The sequence below is a fragment of the Dendrobates tinctorius genome, unplaced genomic scaffold, assembly GCF_039654945.1.
Source record: "Dendrobates tinctorius isolate UK_male_01 unplaced genomic scaffold, ASM3965494v1 ptg000020l, whole genome shotgun sequence".
Taxonomy (NCBI): Eukaryota; Metazoa; Chordata; class Amphibia; order Anura; family Dendrobatidae; genus Dendrobates; species Dendrobates tinctorius.
This window is the reverse complement of record NW_027361688.1, coordinates 52,397,842-52,416,322: the sequence shown is the minus strand read 5'-3', so window position 1 is coordinate 52,416,322 and position 18,481 is coordinate 52,397,842. Positions and strand designations below refer to the sequence as shown.

The following is an 18,481-nucleotide window of genomic DNA, read 5'->3' as shown; positions in this document are numbered from 1 at the left end:
GCAGTGTATCTAATCCTATCCTGAGTGATACTGTGTGCTGAACCGTGTATCTGTTCCTATCCTGTGTGATACTGACTGCTGAGCTGTGTATCTAATCCTATCCTGTGTGATACTGACTGCTGAGAAGTGTATCTAATCCTATCCTGTGTGATACTGGGCTCCCCCTGCAGTCTGTGACAGAGGGTGGTCTGTGTTGGCACGGTAATAAATTGTGCTAATTCCAGCTTTACAGAAGGACGATAACACCATAGAAATGATAAGAACAGGCCAAATTGCTTGGTGAATTGGAACACACAGGGTTAAAATTTCGCCTCACAACATAGCCTATGACGCTCTCTGGGTCCAGACGTGTGACTGTGCAAAATTTTGTGGCTGTAGCTGCGACGGTGCAGATGCCAATCCTGGACATACACACACATACATACATACATACATACATACATACATACATACACACACACACATACAGTACATACACATGGGGGCATAATCTATGGAGCAGCATATGGGGGCATAGTCTATGGAGCAGCATATGGGGGCATAAACTATGGAGCAGCATATGGGGGCATAGTCTATGGATTCCACCCTTGGCTTATACACAAGTCAATAAGTTTTCCCAGTTTTTTGCGGCAAAATTAGGGGGGTTGACTTATACAAGGGTCGGCTTATACACAAGTATATACGGTATCATATATGGAATTATATAATTAACAAAAAAGTGTGAAACAACTGAAAATTTGTCTTATATTCTAGGTTCTTCAAAGTAGCCACCTTTTGGTTTGATTACTGCTTTGCACACTCTTTGACATTCTCTTGATGAGCTTCAAGAGGTAGTCACCAGAAAAGGATTTCACTTCACAGGTGTGCCCTGTCAGGTTTAATAAGTGGGATTTCTTGCCTTATAAATGCGGTTGGGACCATCAGTTGTGTTGTGCAGAAGTCTGGTGGATACACAGCTGATAGTCCTACTGAATAGACTGTTAGAATTTGTATTATGGCAAGAAAAAAGCAGCTAAGTAAGTAGGTGGTTACTTTGAAGAACCTAGAATATAAGACACACAGTATCTTCAGTTGTTTCACACATTTTTGTTAATTATATAATTCCACATGTGTAAATTCATAGTTTTGATGCCTTCAGAGTGAATCTACAATTTTCATAGTCACAGATGATAGGCCTGTAACTAAAAATCATAGGTAGACCACAACTATGAGAGTCAAAATGAGAAAACAAATCCAGAAAATCACCTTGTCTGATTTGGCAAGATTTATTTTGCAAATTAGGGTGTAAAATAAGTATTTGGTCAACTAAAAATAAAAACATGCAAGATTTCTGGCTCTCTCAGACCTGTAACTTCTTCTTTAAGAGGCTCCTCTGTCCTCCACTCATTACCTGCAGTAATGGCACCGGTTTGACTTATCAGTATAAAAGACACCTGTACACAACCTCAGTCACACTCCAAACTCCACTATGGTGAAGACCAAAGAGCTGTCGAAGAACACCAGAAACAAAATTGTAGCCCTGCACCAGGCTGGGAAGACTGATTCTGCAATAGGCAAGCAGCTTGGTGTGATGAAATCAACTGTGGGAGCAATAATAAGAAAATGGAAGACATACAAGACCACTGATAATCTCCCTCGATCTGGGGCTCTACGCAAGATCTCACCCGTGGGGTCAAAATGATCACAAGAACGGTGAGAAAATCGCAGAACCACACGGGGTGACATAATGAATGACCTGCATAGAGCTGGGACCACCGTAACAAAAGCTACCATCAGTAACACATTATGCCACCAGGGACTCAGATCCTGCAGTGCCAGACGTGTCCCCCTGCTTAAGCCTGTACATGTCCGGGCCCATCTGAAGTTTGCTAGAGAGCATTTGGAATATCCAGAAGAGTACTGGGAGAATGATATATGGTCTGATGAAACCAAAGTAGAATTGTTTGGTAGAAACAAAACTTGTCGTGTTTGGACGGGACAGAATGCCGAGTTGTGTCCAAAGAACACCATACCTACTATGAAGCATGGGGGTGGCAACATGATGCTTTGGGCCTGATTCTCTGCAAAGAGACCAGGACAACTGGTCCATGTACACGAAAGAATGAATGGGGCCATGTATCATGAGATTTTGAGTGCAAACCTCCTTCCATCAGCAAGGGCATTGAAGATGAAACATGGATGGGTCTTTCAGCATGATAATGATCCCAAGCACACCACCAGGGCAATGAAGGAGTGGCTTCATAAGAAGCATATGAAGGTCCTGGAGTGGCCTAGCCAGTCTCCAGATCTCATTCCCATAGAAAACCTTTGGATGGATATGAAGTCTGTGTTGCCCAGCGACAGGCCCAAAACATCACTGCTATAGAGGAGATCTGCATGGAGAAATTGGCCAACATACCACCAAGAGTGTGTGCCAACCTTGTGAAGGCTTTGTTGACATTTTAAAAATTACAGAAAAGGAAAATGGGCCAAAGCAAATGTTTGGGCGAGACGAGAGTCTTTCAATTCTTGTTTATGAGATTTCCATCCATTCTTCCTTGGAAAATTCTTGAAGTTCTGAGAGACTCCTGGGTCGTCTTGCATGCTCTGCTATCTTGAATAATCATATATGTCCAAAAGAAGATTCATAATGCTAGACACCAATAGATTCACAAGTATCCGTTACAGCAAATTACTGTGCTGTTGGATGTAAAGAGATTCCAGCTTGATCATTAAAATATTTTATTAGCTATTAATGCATAAAAACAAGAATGCATTTAAAAAGAAAGGGCAACAGGCCTCCAAGAACAGGGAGGCCATAGACAATAGATTACAGATCCAAGCAGTAAAATAGGATTTCTATATACAGACATATCCAGAATATAACAAAGAATGTGCAATCAAACATATAGGCTATTTGTGCCACTCCAAAGACATACTGATAGAGAATTTAGATTAGAAAAGGGGGAGACAGGGCGCTTCCAATGCGTAGGTCTGTATGGAAAGTAGATGAGTGCACAGCAAGTGTTAGGCTCACCTGATAGGGTTGTGAGAGTCACAACACCTATAATCGCATAAAACAGCTGCAGCAGTCTGCACGAGGTCCAAGGACTTGGTACTTGGCACTACCAGCCTTCTCCTAGAGAATTTAGATTGTGAGCCCCATCAGGGACAGTGATGAAAACATGTGCAAAACTGCAAAGCGCTGCGGAATATGTTAGCGCTATATAAAAATAAAATAAAGTTTCTGACGCTGAATTTTATGGTGAGAATGCAGAAGAGGTTTTCTTCTGATGACTCCACCATGAAGGCCATATTTGTGCAGGGGTTTCTGAACAGTAGAACAATGTAACAACTCCAGAGTTTGCTAAACCTTTCTGAAGGTCGTTTGCAGTCAATAAGGTTCTGATTTACCTCTCTAGCAATCCTACGAGCAGCTCTCACTGAAATTTTGCTTCGTTTTCCAGACGTTATCTTGACCCCCACTGTTCCTATTAACTGCCATTTCTTAATTACATTTTGAACTGAGGAAAGAGCACCTTAAAAACGCTTTGCTATTTTCTTATAGCTTTCTTCTGCTTTGTGCGCCTCCACCATTTTCATTTTCAGAGTGCTAGGCAGCTGCTTAGAAGAACCCATGGCTGCTATTTTTTGGCAAAAGATTAGAGGAGGCTGGATTTTCAAAAAGCTGGGAAATTTGCATCACCTGGCCTTTCTTAACAATTGTAGTGAACAAACAGTAACACTCACAGGCTAATTAAGAGTCTGAAACCTTGTTCAAAGTTATGAGCACAAAAATTTCCAAAACTGTCCAAATGTTTGCATAGGCCCCTTTTCCTTTTTGTAATTTTTAAAATGTAAAAAAATTCCTGGTTTTGCTTGAAATACAAAAGGAAATGTGCATTTTTAACTTTAGCCCTTATAGAGATAATTCAAACTTCAAGCTGACCACAATAATAGTAATTTGACCAGGGTGCCTAACCTTTTACATTGTAAATGCTACATTTTTGCACTCAGAAAATCTGCTGCATTTATTTGTCCAAGCAAAGTGGAGGCTTTTCAACAGTTCAATTTTTTTGGAGCTTTTTCTCTATTCTTCTATGCAAGAAAAAAAAAACGCAGTTAAAAATGTTGACAAAAAAATTATAACTATAACAACACAATACAAAGTGTAGCCACAAGATGGCAGAATACCAACAAAGAGTGATAACAGGTAGTTATATAGCGCTTTGTTGCAATGTAATGCATGACAATAAAATAAACAGTAAATACATAAAGATGCATTATAATAATCAGACACACCCAACAAATAATAATAGAATGTGTTACCACGTGTACCAGTACAGAGTGCCTGTAATGAAGAATACTAGGCAAATTCCAGTAGAGAAAATTCTCCTGCATTAGACCTTGCAGTCTGTGGCTCATTGCTACAGCTGCTGTCTGCCAAGCAAAAGGATGGGTGTTCGAATCTTGGTCTACACCATACTATAAGCAAAGAATGAGTAAATTATAGGAGTTCTCTAGGAATTTAACATTGATGGCTTTGCCAAAGGATAGGTCATCAATATCTGATCGGTGGAGGTGCGACACCCTGCCAGCTATGTTAAAGTCCAGGATAACCCTTTTAAATGAATGCAAGTATGAACAGAGCATAGAGAGATGCCAGCCTCTCACACAGGTTCAAAAGAAGAGGGAAAACTACTGAGCAATGAACCTCTCTGTATCTGTACCGCACGCAGTGAGCTCACAAGGCAAGGAGTGGAGACATCGCAGACAAAGTGTGAAGGTCGGGACGTAGCCCTGACCGCCCAGGACAGCAGGACCACTTACCCAAATCGGTATTGTGTCCCACTGCATCCTGGACAGTTTGGAGCGATGCAATATAGTCATAACTTTGGGACTATTGGTCCCAAGGAGAAGTAGTATACAATACATGAAATGTTGTACTATAGTATAATAAAAGAACAGGGCATATACAGTGATGGAGTTTGCAAAAAAAAAAGTTCAAACTGCACTACGGGATAAAGAATCTCACTTGTGCCCCCTACTGGAAATAGAGCAAATATGCATACTGTTTCACCAAGGGAGCATTGCCAATAAGACCTCCAAACACAGTTTGTCTCCATACATACTTCCAATATGGAAAAGCTACATATGTAACATAGTAAAAAAAAAGCTCATATTTCAGCAATTAGATCATGTTTTTTTTACAAATGTTGGGTGAACTTAATACATGATTATATAAAACTTACAGAAGGAGACACTTCTCCATTCGACATCCGGGCCTCACTCAGACGTCTTTCTTGCTCTAGTTCGTCATTAGCTTGTGTCATGGCACCAGATAGCCACGTGTCTACATCCACCCCAACCTGACGTAGCAGTTCCACTCGAGCATCAGCTTTAACCTTGCTGACCTAAAACATGCAAAAAAAAAAAAACCCTGAATATAATGTGCACACACAATGGAGTTTGTAAAACATTAGTAAAGAAGAAATAGTAAAATTCTGTACTTTACTAAAAAAATAAGGTTCATGCTAGAAGTTGATCTGTAGATCTGAAGCCTCTGTCACTTCAGCTCGATTACCCACCCAGCACTGTCTCCTCCTGGCTGACTGACTGCTCTTTTGCCGTCACACAGCATAGAGAGGCTTCAGTCAAGCAGGAGGCGGTGGCACAAATAGAGCTGGAGTGACAAAGGCTTCAGATCTACCATTGTTCTTCAGCCTTTTTCCATAACAATTCAAACACTGATTTCTCAGTAGTGGAGGAAAGGATGTCAAGGTATCCCTTGCACTTGTCTTTGAAAGTAGCACATGTGTATATAGTTTAGGGGTGGTGAAATCCAGCTGAACAATGCCCTTTAAGGCTCTATAAACTTTTTCTGCTTACTGCAATCCTTAGGAGCCTCCATTCAGATGTTTGGCTCCGTTCAGTTCCTTTAGTTGGCATTATGTATAGTCGTTTAGGTCATTTAAGCCATTTGTACTGTAAACTGACCATGTAATTTGAAAATGTAAAAATATCTAAAAGATCTAAGCGGTAACGTTTCCCCTTGTGCAGGATACCAATTCGGCATAAGGAGACTGTTAATGATTGCTACCTCCATCAGGTGGCACTAGAGGTCCAGTCATCTTCCTCTCTGAAGAGCCTATTTGCATGTATCTTTTGTATACAGTTATCTCGAGTACACCCAAGACTACAACATGGTGGGGACATCCTCTAAGTCCAAAGCAAAGAATATTTACACACCCACATCAAAGGGAATCTTTACTGTAAGAGCAGCGAGACTATGGTGAATCCATTAAAAGGAGTCGGGAAAATTTTTTTCTCTAAAATGATTAAAAATGGATCAATGTTACCTCCTTCTAGGTCAACATTGCCGCATAGGGTGAACCCCATGGAGTAATGGAGTGGTGTCACCTTAGAGCCAATGGAGACCAATGTCTTGTAATCTTCCCATACCTCAGCTTTGCGTATGCTTTCTTTTACTTCCTCCATTTTCTGGACTATGCTGAGGACCTCTTCTTCAGAGGCGATCTTTCGTCTGTCTTCCAATCGTTGAAGGACCTAGAATATTAGCAGATTTTGTGTTAACGCTTTCTTGTGGACCGTGTTCCTTAAAGGTTCTGTAGGCTTACAAGTAGTTGTATAATAATTTGTATGATTGTCCTGTAATTTAGAACATCTCTGTCTTAACAAAAAAGATGTGTTCCGTTGTCCTGCTGGGACCCCCGATGATCAAGACAGGTCCTCCAGAGGCGCTCTGTATAACTGCTCTCCGCTTTGTCTTCTCAACCCATGGGCTAATATTTACTAAGGCTTAACTGTAATAATAGACACAGAAATGGTTTAAAATAACAATATAGACTAAAAAAAAAAAAAAAAAAGTCGATTTTTGTTTTTCTAATTTTATACAGCCTCTTGTCCTTTCACAGAAAATCTGTAAAAAAGCATGGTCTTGCTGCCATTCAAACCCATTAAAAGTTAAAATCGCTATACATGTCCAATATATCCATTACCTGTCTTAGCTTGCCAGAGATCCTTTTCATCATCACTCTGCCAGCATTATAGGTGCTGGAACTCACGCTCACTTTTCAGCATACATTGAATGGTTTCCCTGGCCTGAACTAATACCAAATTTCTCAGTTAAGCCTGAATACAGTAACAAAAAACAAAACTATGCTGGGCTTACCCTCCGCAGTTCCAGCGCGGAGTCTCCACCGCTGCTCACGGAGTCTGATATTGTCTGCAGCGCTGACATCACAGTGACAGAGCTGCAACCAGTAACAGAGTTCTGACGCTCTGCCTGAGCTGACAGCATAAGGCACTCAGAGCCACTGAGCTCAATGATTGGCTGCAGCGCTTCTGACATGACACCATCACTGTAGACAATTATAGGCACCGCGAGCAGCATCTGGAACTCAGAGCTGGACCCGAAAAGATGGAGCCAAGTTTTAAAATAATCTGTAGCAGTTTAGTACTGGTTTCGGAAAAATCTGTAAAAAATACCATTAACAGGCAACTAGCAGCAAGTTACACAGAAAGGAGACCTAGTGGTCAGGACTATGGAATGATTTGAAACAAATAACACCAAGCTGTCTGAAAGTTCAGTGACCAAATAAATTATAACCCAAAGTCACCACTAGGGGGAGCTCACTATAGATGGGTTTACACAACTACCGAATTCAATACAAAAAATCCATCAGTGTAAAATCCAAAAAATGCAGATACCTATATAGATGTGAATGTGCACGTATTTTTTGATTAGGTTTATATTGTGTATTTTTAAACGTCACTGTATGTATATTATATATACACATTATATTATTATGTAGTATATATTATACACTTACAGTGGCATGTAAAAGTTTGTACACCCCTGGTCAAAATTACTGTTATTGTGAACAGTTAGGTACGGTAAGTTGAAAATGAAATGATCGCTAAAAGGCCTAAAGTTAAAAATGACACATTTCCTTCGTATGTTAGGCAAAGTATAAATATATCCAGCTCTGGCAAAAATTAAGAGACCACTGCAAAATTTTCAGTTTGATTTTTCACTGCAAAATTTTCAGTTTCTGATGTTTCTCTTTATAGGTATATTTTTTGAGTAAAACGTAAATTGCTTTTTTATTCTATAAACTACTGACAACAAGTCTCTGAATTTCCAAGCACTAAATTTTGTATTTATTTTCAGAAAATGAGAAATGGTCAAAATAACAAAAAAATGCAGTGCTTGCCAAATAATTCTTAGAAAACAAGTTCATAATCATGTAGAAACAACAATACTAATGTTTTAACTCGGGAAGAGTTCAGAAATCAATATTTTGTGGAATAACCATGATTTTTAATCACAGCTTTCATGTGTCTTGGCATGCTTTCCACCAGTCTTTCACACTGCTTTTGGGTGACCTTATGCCACTCCTGGTACAAAAATTTAAGCAGTTCTTCTTTGTTTGATGGCTTGTGACTATCCATCTTCCTCTTGATTACATTCCAGAGGTTTTCAGTGGGGTTCAGGTCTGGAGATTGGGCTGGCCATGACAGGGATTTGATGTGGTGATCCTTCGTCCACACATTGATTGACCTGTGTGGCATGACGTATTGTCCTGCTGGAAAATCCAGTCCTCAGAGTTGGGGAACATTGCCTGAGCAGAAGGAATCAACTGTTTTTCCAGGATAACCTTGTATGCGGCTTGATTCATACATCCTTTCCAAAGATTAACCTGCCCAATTCTAGCCTTGCTGAAGCATCCCCAGATCATCACCGATCTTCCACCATTTCACAGCGGGTGCAAGACATTGTGGCATGTACACCTCTCCAGGTCTCAGTCTCACCATTAGATGACCAGGTGTTGGGCAAAGCTGAAAACCGGATTACTTACCGGTAATACTCTTTTGTAGAGTCCACGACAGCACCCACTGAGAGAGGGGATCCGCCCCCGGAACAGGAAACCTACAGAGAGATAAATGGGGTGGTCCCCCTCGCTCCCTCAGTTTGTGTTACCGAGAACAACGGAAGAACCGCCATACATCTTTTAGTCAAACTGTTTGGGCGATTCATCTATCTTACCCCTATGCAGTTTTAAGCTTACTAAGTTTAATCACATATCTAACTTAAATCATAATCTCCACCACCAAAGAGACCCATGTGTGAAAAATTCTTACGGGAGGGAAGTGAGCGGGTGCTGTCGTGGACTCTACAAAAGAGTATTACCGGTAAGTAATCCGGTTTTTCCTCTTCGCCACGACAGCACCCACTGAGAGATTTTCAGAGATAATCACTTGGGCGGGCACACCGTGTTAAGGACTGATCTACCAAAAGTTAGATCCTCGGTAGAGGACAAATCTAGTCTATAGTGACTATAAAAGGTAGATGGAGAAGACCAGGTTGCAGCCTTACATATTTGTTCAATTGGGACGTTCGCCCTCTCGGCCCAGGAGGATGATATGGCTCTAGTGGAGTGCCCCTTAATCCCCAATGGAGGGTCTTCTCCCTTTGCCAAATATGCCATCGTGATCGCATCTCTAATCCACCTGGATATCGTGCTCGTTGTAACTGCAGACCCCTTTCTGCTGCCCTGGAAGGAGACAAAAAGAGACCTACTCTGCCTCCAGGGACTGGTCCTATCTAGATAGGCTAGCACGGCTCTCTTCACATCTAAGGTGTGATATTTCTCCTCGTCCTGTGTTGACGGGTTCTCATAGAATGAAGGTAGGCATATCTCTTGAGATCTATGAAATTTAGTTGCCCGTTTGGGCAGGTAGGACGGGTCCGTCTTTAAAATCAGACTGTCTCATGTTATTAACAGGAACAGAGGGTCTACTGATTGATCTTCACGCTCTCTCACCCTCCTGGCCGATACTAAGGCCACTAGCATAGCCGTTTTCAATGAGAGGCACTTTACTGATGCTGAGCTTATGGGCTCAAACGGTGCCTGGGTGAAGGCATCCAAAACTAGAGTAAGGTTCCACGCTGGTAGCCGAGGCGTATGCACCGGTTCTGCTCGTTGACAAGCCGAGATAAACCGAGTCACCCATCTATTTGCTGCCACGTTATAGTTAAACAGGGCTCCTAGGGCTGATACGTGGACCTTTAGAGTGCTCACTGAGAGTCTCAATTCTCGGCCTTTTTGTAGAAACTCTAGAATGGCCGTAATGGGTACTTCACCGGCTAGTTTTGTTGGGTGAAAGGCCAGGAACTTCCTCCACACCTTAGCATATATTTTTGTTGTGGACTCCTTCCTACTTTGTAGCAGGGTATTGATTAGGTTCTTTGAGAAACCCTTCTGCCTCAGTAGCTCCCTTTCAAATTCCAGGCCGCTAGGTGCAGGGCTTTGGCCTGTGGATGGTAGCAGGGTCCCTGCGAGAGAAGATTCTGGTGCAGCGGCAGGATCCACGGGTCGGTTACTGACATGACTCTCAGCCATGAAAACCACAGTCTTTTTGGCCAAAACGGGGCTATCAAGATGACCCTCGCCCTCTCCTGTCTTATTTTCCTGACTACTGTTGGTAGTAGCACCATTGGAGGGAAGGCATAGGCTAGTTGGAATGCCCAGGGTGCTTGGAGGGCATCTAGAATGTCTGGGTTGTCCGACCTGTAGAGTGAAGCAAACCTTTTTACGCGCCTGTTGGCTCTGGTTGTGAATAGGTCTATCTCTGGTCTGCCCCATTCTGACGCTATCATTTCGAAGACGTGTCTGCTGAGGACCCACTCGCCCTGGTATAGTGCATGGCGACTGAGATAGTCTGCTCGGGAGTTGTCTACTCCTCTTATATGGAGAGCTGACAAGGAGAGAAGATGGACCTCGGCCATTTCCAGGATCTTTCCCGCGATAGACATCAGTGGCATTGACCGCGTGCCTCCTTGCCGGTTGATATAGGCCACTGTGGTGGTATTGTCTGTCTGGATCTTTACGTGGGTGCCCCTTAACTGCGGGAGAAAGTGAGATATCGCATAAAAAAATCGCTGTTAGCTCCTTTACATTAGAGGAGGCCTCTATTTCATCCTCACGCCACCAGCCTTGTACCATGTGCTCCTCTAGATGGGCTCCCCAACCTAAGGGGCTGGCATCCGTGGTGAGTATTTTGGAGGGAGTCACCCACCACTGTACTCCCTTCGATAGACTGGAAGGATTTAACCACCATTTTAGGGATTCAACCACCTCGGGCGATAGGGACATCTTCCCTTCCAGCCGCCCCTGCAGTCTGTCTCCTGCAGAATAGCCCACTGCAGTTCTCTGGAGTGGAACTGAGCCCATTGCACCGCTGGAATGCACGATATCGGAGACCCCAGCAAGGACATACCCTGTCTCAATGATATTACGGGTCTTCCTGTAGTATTCTGTATCTTATCGATTATGGCCATTACCTTGGCGTTCGGCAGAAAGCACTCCTCAGTTACGGAGTCCACTTGCAGGCCCAAAAACCTCTGACAGGTCACTGGCTCTAGTCTGGACTTCTCCCAGTTAATTAGCCAACCCAGTGTTTGTAGGGATGAGATAATCCTAGCTATTCTCACTTCACACTGTGAAACAGAATTCCCCACTATGAGTAGGTCGTCTAAGTAAGGGACAACTAGGGTGTCATTCAGCCTTACATACGACATTACTTCCAGCATCAATTTTGTAAATACCCGAGGAGCCATGGATAGCCCGAATGGCATTGCCGCAAACTGGAAATGCTGAATCCGACCTTTGAACCAGACTGCTACCTGCAGGAACCTCTGGTGCCCTCGATATATGGGGAGATGGTAGTAGGCGTCCTTTAGGTCCAAGACTGCCATATAACACCTGGGAAACAAAAGCTTTATTGCAGACTTAATCGACACCATTTTAAACGACCTCAGTCTTAGGAAGGTATTAAGTTTCTTTAAATTTATTATAGTCCTGTAAGAGCCATCTGGTTTTGGGACTAAAAATAGAGGAGAATAAAAGCCCATCCCTATTTCGTCGTCTGGGACCTCTACTAGGACCTGTTTAGTTAGCAGCTTCCTGCTGTGTCAGGGACTTCATGGAAGTCAATAGGAAGGAGTTCGGTGGATACCGAACAAATTCTAATTTCAGGCCTGATGACACGATATTCATGGCCCATGGATTTGATGTCACCTTCTCCCATTGGCGGCTAAATTTTAATAGCCTGCCACCTACCGGTATAATGATTTTATCGGGATCTGTCTCCCCTGAAGGGACGCTTCCCGAATAGGTTGCCCCTTTGTTTGGGGTCCTTATTTCCTCAGCGGTCCTGGGGTCTAAAGTCCTTCTTTTTACCAAACGGCGGCTTCCTGTAGGCCCTCCTGTTGAACGGAACATACGGGTTAGGGAAACCCTTCTTCCTCTCCCCCGCTTTTGTCAAAATCTCATCCAGTTTCGTGCCAAACAAGTACTTACCCTGGCAGGGTATAGCACACAGTCTAGTTTTTGTTTGTGTGTCTCCTTTCCACCCCTTCAACCATAAGGCCCGCCTGCCTGCATTGGTCAGTCCTGCCGCTCTAGCCGATAACCGGAGAGAGTCCGCGGAGGAGTCGGAGAGGAAGGCCGCTGCTCCCTTAATGAGGGGCATAGAGGAAAGGAGTCTATTCCTAGCTACTCCATTCTTAATATTGTCCTCTAAGTCATTCAGCCACAACAACAATGATCTTGCCGTACATGTGGCTGCTATTGCGGGCTTAAAGGCTGCCGTACATGCCTCCCAAGATCTTTTAAGAAATGTATCGGTTTTCCGATCCAAAGAATCAGCCAAGGTTCCCGAATCCTCTACCGGCAGAGAGGATCTACGAGAGGTAGAGGCCACTGCCACATCCACCTTGGGGGCTCTTGACCAGGCTATTAACTACTCATCGTCAAAGGGGTACTTACGCTTTGACGTTAAGGGGAGGAAGGTTCTTTGACCTTGTTTTTCCCACTCCCTTTTAACTAGCTCTTTAACAGCTGGTACCACTGGGAAAGCCCGGACCTTTCTACGGGAAATGCCTGCAAACATTATGTCCTGTGGGGTCTTGGGGTCCTTACTTTCGGGCAACCCCATGGTATTTCGGACAGACTTCACTAAATTACTGACACTGTCCGTGGGGAAACACGTTTGGTCCTCGTCCTCTGAGGAAAGGTATTCCTGGGATTTGTCGGAATCTAGTTCCTCGGTTTCAGATGGCGATTTTGACGCCAGCGAAACTCCTCCACCTGGCGAACATATTTCTCTTGCGGAGGAGTGACCCCCCACACTACTGGAACCGCCTAAGGCCCGTAGCTCCTCTCTTATAATTGCCCGGATATCCTCCTTCTTTCGTGAGGACTCCTCCTGTAAGGCCTCCTCAATACATGATTGGCATAATCTCTTAGGGTGGCCGTCTGGGAGGGGCTGAGAACATAAGGCACACTCTCTATGTTTCGCCTTCTCCGTTCTTTTAGCCTAAAAGGGGGTATGGACCAAAAAGAGAAGGCCATCAATTATATATTCTGACCACAAAACACTCACCCGTGAGTTTCGTCAGTAAACTACCGGCTGCGGGGTCCGCGACCCAGGCTGAGGCGAGGCATGGGACGACTTCTTTTCTTTGCGTTTTTTCTCCAAGGGCTCATCTTGCCTGGAAGGTCCACTAGATTCCTTCCTGGAGCTGCCACTTTTCCTGGTGCTACTACTTCTCCTTGTAGCACTGCTCTGTCTACTGCCATGTGGGGATTGCACTGGCTGACCTAACTGGAGCGAAGCTGGGTCATCTAAGGACGACATGACTGCGCACCCCCGCAGCGTTTGTGGCTTCTTTTTATAGCCACTGCTATAGCTGCTCCTCTTCCTCTCTTTTTTTTTCTTCTCTTCGTCCACCATTTTTGTTTTTTGTTTTTTTGCGCTTCTGCGCATGCGCGGGCGTTCTCCCGCGATCTTTGCCTCCTGTCTGACCCCGGAAGTTCTCTTCACTTCCGGGTTGCCTCTGCTGGGGAAGCGCTCGCTCACAGCAGAGCACTGATGCGGCGGCTGTCCCGCTGTGCCTCCCGGGTATCTGCACCCCGCCACCAACACACGGGGTCCTTCTCCCCTCCACAGGTATGACCCCCGGAAGCGCTGCCCAGCACAAACGCTCGAGCTCTTTGCTGGGGGGGGGGCGGGGGCACCACTGAAATTGCCCGGCCGGTTATTGTTACCTGTAATGCGCCCCCCTCGGGGGGGGAGGGTGTTTCACCGTCCTCCCCAGTGAGCCTTGGCACCAATCTCACCTCCGGCCTCACCTGCATTACCAGCTCTAGGGGGGGGATATACCTCTCCACCCGACGCTGCCTCCGGTCCTGGGGCCCCTGCTGCTCATATTCTGCACGCAGGCGGCTACCAGACCAGGAATCCTCTTCTGCGGGTTCCTTTCCAGGAACAGGAAACCAAAACTGAGGGAGCGAGGGGGACCGCCCCATTTATCTCTCTGTAGGTTTCCTGTTCCGGGGGCGGATCCCCTCTCTCAGTGGGTGCTGTCGTGGCGAAGAGGAAAAATTAGACTCATCAGAGAAGATTACCTTACTCCAGTCCTCTATGGTCCATTCCTTATGGTCTTTAGCAAACTTCAGCCTGGCTCTCCTTTGCTTCTCATTGATGAAAGGTTTTTATCTAGCTTTACATGACTTGAGCCCTGCCTCTAGGAGCCTGATACGAACTGTTTTTGCTGTGCACTTCACCCCAGCTGCCATATGCCATTCCTTTTGTAAGTCACTTGATGTCATCCTGCGGTTGCTGAGTGACATTCAAATAAGATGACGTCATCCCGGTCAGTTGAGAGTCGTTTTCGCCCTCTGCCGGTCTGTAGCTTTGTTGTCCCCAATGTCTGCTGCTTGACCTTGTTGTAATGGACAGACCTCTTAGAAATTTTAAGGATGGAGGCAACATGATGCTCACTGTATCCCTCTGCTAGTAAAGCCAGAACGAGCCGTTCTTTTCCTCTCAAGACTTTTTTTTCAACTCCTTTGGCGTGGTTAAAAGTTATTTTTTCATTCCTATTACTTTTGGATGTTACTAACACATGTTTTGCCATCCAGCTTGTCCTATTGCAAGAGGATTGTGAACACCACAGCAGGGTTTTTTATACTTTCCTTCATTAAATAAGATTTGGTTCAGGTGATCACCTAATCAGAAGCACATTAAGTAGAATGAGGTGTACTCTGGTTGGAATTCAAATGACACTGGAATGGAATGGCTGTCAGACATGTAGAAAATCTGATTTTTATAAAACTGTGCAGTGGTCTCTTACTTTTTGCCAGAGCAGTATATGTGCAACAACAATCACCATGAAAACATATATAAGTTATCAGCAAGTAATCTTGACAGATTGGCAAAAATAGTCCAAAATTGGTTGAAAATGCAAGAAGATATTGGTGACCCCTAGTGGTCAGAATGGCATTATTTGCTGATACCTTATATACAAGTGCTTCTCACTAAATTAGAATATCATCAAAAAGTTAATTTATTTAAGTTCTTCAATACAAAATGTAAAACTCATTATATAGTAATTATAAACAGAGTGATCTATTTCACGTGTTTATTTCTGTTAATGTTGATGATTATGGCTTACAGACAATGAAAACCCAAAATTCATTATCTCAGTAAATTAGGATACTTTATAACACCAGCTTGAAAAAATGATTTTAAAATCCGAAATGTTGGCCTACTGAACATACATTTCAGTATGCACTCAATACTTGGTCGGGGCTCCTTTTGCATCAATTACTTCATCAATGCAGTGTGGCATGGAGGCGATCAGTCTGTGGCACTGCTGAGGTGTTATGGAAGCCCAGGTTGCTTTGATAGCAGCCTTCAGCTCATCCGCATTGTTGTGTCTGGTGTCTCTCATCTTTCTCTTGACAATACACCATAGATTCTCTATGTGGTTAAGGTCAGGCGAGTTTGCTGGCCAATCAAGCACAAGGATACTGTTGTTTTTAAACCAGGTATTGGTACTCAATAAACCTGCATCTATTTTCAACTGGCATGGGTTTATTCTTGGATGTTGTTTCTGATAACCATGTGCTTCCCCTTTGTGACTCTTTTCTTCATTGCATTTTTTGCACAATTTATGATATTGAGGTGACACACATATATTTAATATCGTTGCTATTCATTATTTCGCATCTGTTGACCACTTCATGCATATACAGTACAGACCAAAAGTTTGGACACACCTTCTCAAAGAGTTTTCTTTATTTTCATGACTATGAAAGTTGTAGATTCACTCTGAAGGCATCAAGACTATGAATTAACACATGTGAAAATATATAATTAACAAAAAAGTGTGAAACAACTGAAAATATGTCATATTCTAAGTTCTTCAAAGTAGCCACCTTTTGCTTTGATTACTGCTTTGCACACTCTTGGCATTCTCTTGATGAGCATCAAGAGGTAGTCACCAGAAATGGTCTTCCAACAGTCTTGAAGGAGTTCCCAGAGATGCTTAGCACTTGTTGGCCCTTTTGCATTCACTCTGCGGTCCAGCTCACCCCAAACCATCTCGATTGTGTTCAGGTCTGGTGACTGTGGAGGCCAGGTCATCTGGCATAGCACCCCATCACTCTCCCTCTTGGTCAAATAGCCCTTACACAGCCTGGAGGTGTGTTTAGGGTCATTGTCCTGTTGAAAAATAAATGATGGTCCAACTAAACGCAAACCGGATGGAATAGCATGCTGCTGCAAGATGCTGTGGTAGCCATGCTGGTTCAGTATGCCTTCAATTTTGAATAAATCCCCAACAGTGTCACCAGCAAAGCACCCCCACACCATCACACCTCCTCCTCCATGCTTCACGGTGGGAACCAGGCATGTGGAGTCCATCCGTTCACCTTTTCTGCGTCGCACAAAGACACGGTGGTTGGAACCAAAGATCTCGAATGTGGACTCATCAGACCAAAGCACAGATTTCCACTGGTCTAATGTCCATTCTTTGGGTTCCTTAGCCCAAACAAGTCTCTTCTGCTTGTTGCCTGTCCTTAGCAGTGGTTTCCTAGCAGCTATTTTACCATGAAGGCCTGCTGCACAAAGTCTCCTCTTAACAGTTGTTGTAGAGATGTGTCTGCTGCTAGAACTCTGTGTGGCATTGACCTGGTCTCTAATCTGAGCTGCTGTTAACCTGCGATTTCTGAGGCTGGTGACTCGGATGAACTTATCCTCCGCAGCAGAGGTGACTCTTGGTCTTCCTTTCCTGGGGGGGGTCCTCATGTGAGCCAGTTTCTTTGTAGCGCTTGATGTTTTTTTCCACTGCACTTGGGGACAGTTTCAAAGTTTTCCCAATTTTTCGGACTGACTGACCTTCATTTCTTAAAGTAATGATGGCCACTCGTTTTTCTTTACTTAGCTGCTTTTTTCTTGCCATAATACAAATTCTAACAGTCTATTCAGTAGGACTATCAGCTGTGTATCCACCAGACTTCTGCACAACACAACTGATGGTCCCAACCTCATTTATAAGGCAAGAAATCCCACTTATTAAACCTGACAGCGCACACCTGTGAAGTGAAAACCATTTCTGGTGACTACCTTTTGAAGCTCATCAAGAGAATGCCAAGAGTGTGCAAAGCAGTAATCAAACCAAAAGGTGGCTAATTTGAAGAACCTAGAATATAAGACATATATTCAGTTGTTTCACACTTTTTTGTTAAATATATAATTCCACATGTGTTAATCCATAGTTGTGATGCCTTCAGAGTGAATCTACAATTTTCATAGTCATGAAAATAAAGAAAACTTTTTGAATGAGAAGATGTGTCCAAACTTTTGGTCTGTACTGTAGATGCTGTTTGATATATGATGTTCAATTGTATATTCCCCCATGGGTGACAAGATATTCAAATGGGTCCCCTCTTTTTTGTTCCTCCTATAAAAGCCCTCACTTATAATTATGACACTTTTTAATACACTTTTCAATACAAATATTTTTTTTTAATTTAATTGGTGGATTATGGGTACTACATCTTTTGTTTTGTGTTTGTGTGTATAAATACATGCTCTAATCTATGGAGTGCACATTGACATATGCGCCTGCCGAATGAACTGTTTATTATTTATGTATGTATCTTAATTAACCAGATGACTATTATTTCAGTAGGCTCAGGGAGATGAGCTAGACTTCACATGAGAATAACTGTGGACCCTTATTGTCATTGAATTAATGATAAATGTCTGCTATTTCTTGACTAGATGCTGATTAGCGATTGTATCTGTCCCAGGATTGTTCTATCTTTGGGAATCAAGCCACAATATTTGATTGTTTGTTAATATGTTGATGACCCATTGGTGCTCTGCAATATGAAGAACAATCTATGCTTGTTGTTTGACCACTCCAGCAGTGAGGGATGGCCTCCTTCCACCTTCTCCCAAGCCTGTGGTGGAATGACTAGGTGAGAAGTTGTGACCTATAAAAAGGAGCATCTACCTATGTTTACAGAGGACAGAGATTTAGCCAAGACCTCCAAACATCCAAAGGACCAGAGAAAGGACAGCAGCTAATACAACATGACTCCATCACGAGGGACACAGATCT

At 43.5% G+C, this 18,481-nt stretch overlaps 1 protein-coding gene across 3 annotated transcripts in view; it reads right to left on the bottom strand.

The window, feature by feature from the left end:
* Nucleotides 1–18,481, bottom strand: part of FCHSD1 (FCH and double SH3 domains 1) — a 145,768-nt gene that overhangs the window by 25,854 nt on the left and 101,433 nt on the right. For all 3 annotated transcript variants that reach the window (XM_073568039.1, XM_073568040.1, XM_073568041.1), the window contains 2 exons: nucleotides 6,442–6,546; nucleotides 5,232–5,393 (listed from right to left, as the gene is read on the bottom strand). In XM_073568039.1, the coding sequence (XP_073424140.1) occupies nucleotides 5,232–5,393; nucleotides 6,442–6,546 (267 nt within the window). The remainder of the gene's footprint in view (nucleotides 1–5,231; nucleotides 5,394–6,441; nucleotides 6,547–18,481) is intronic.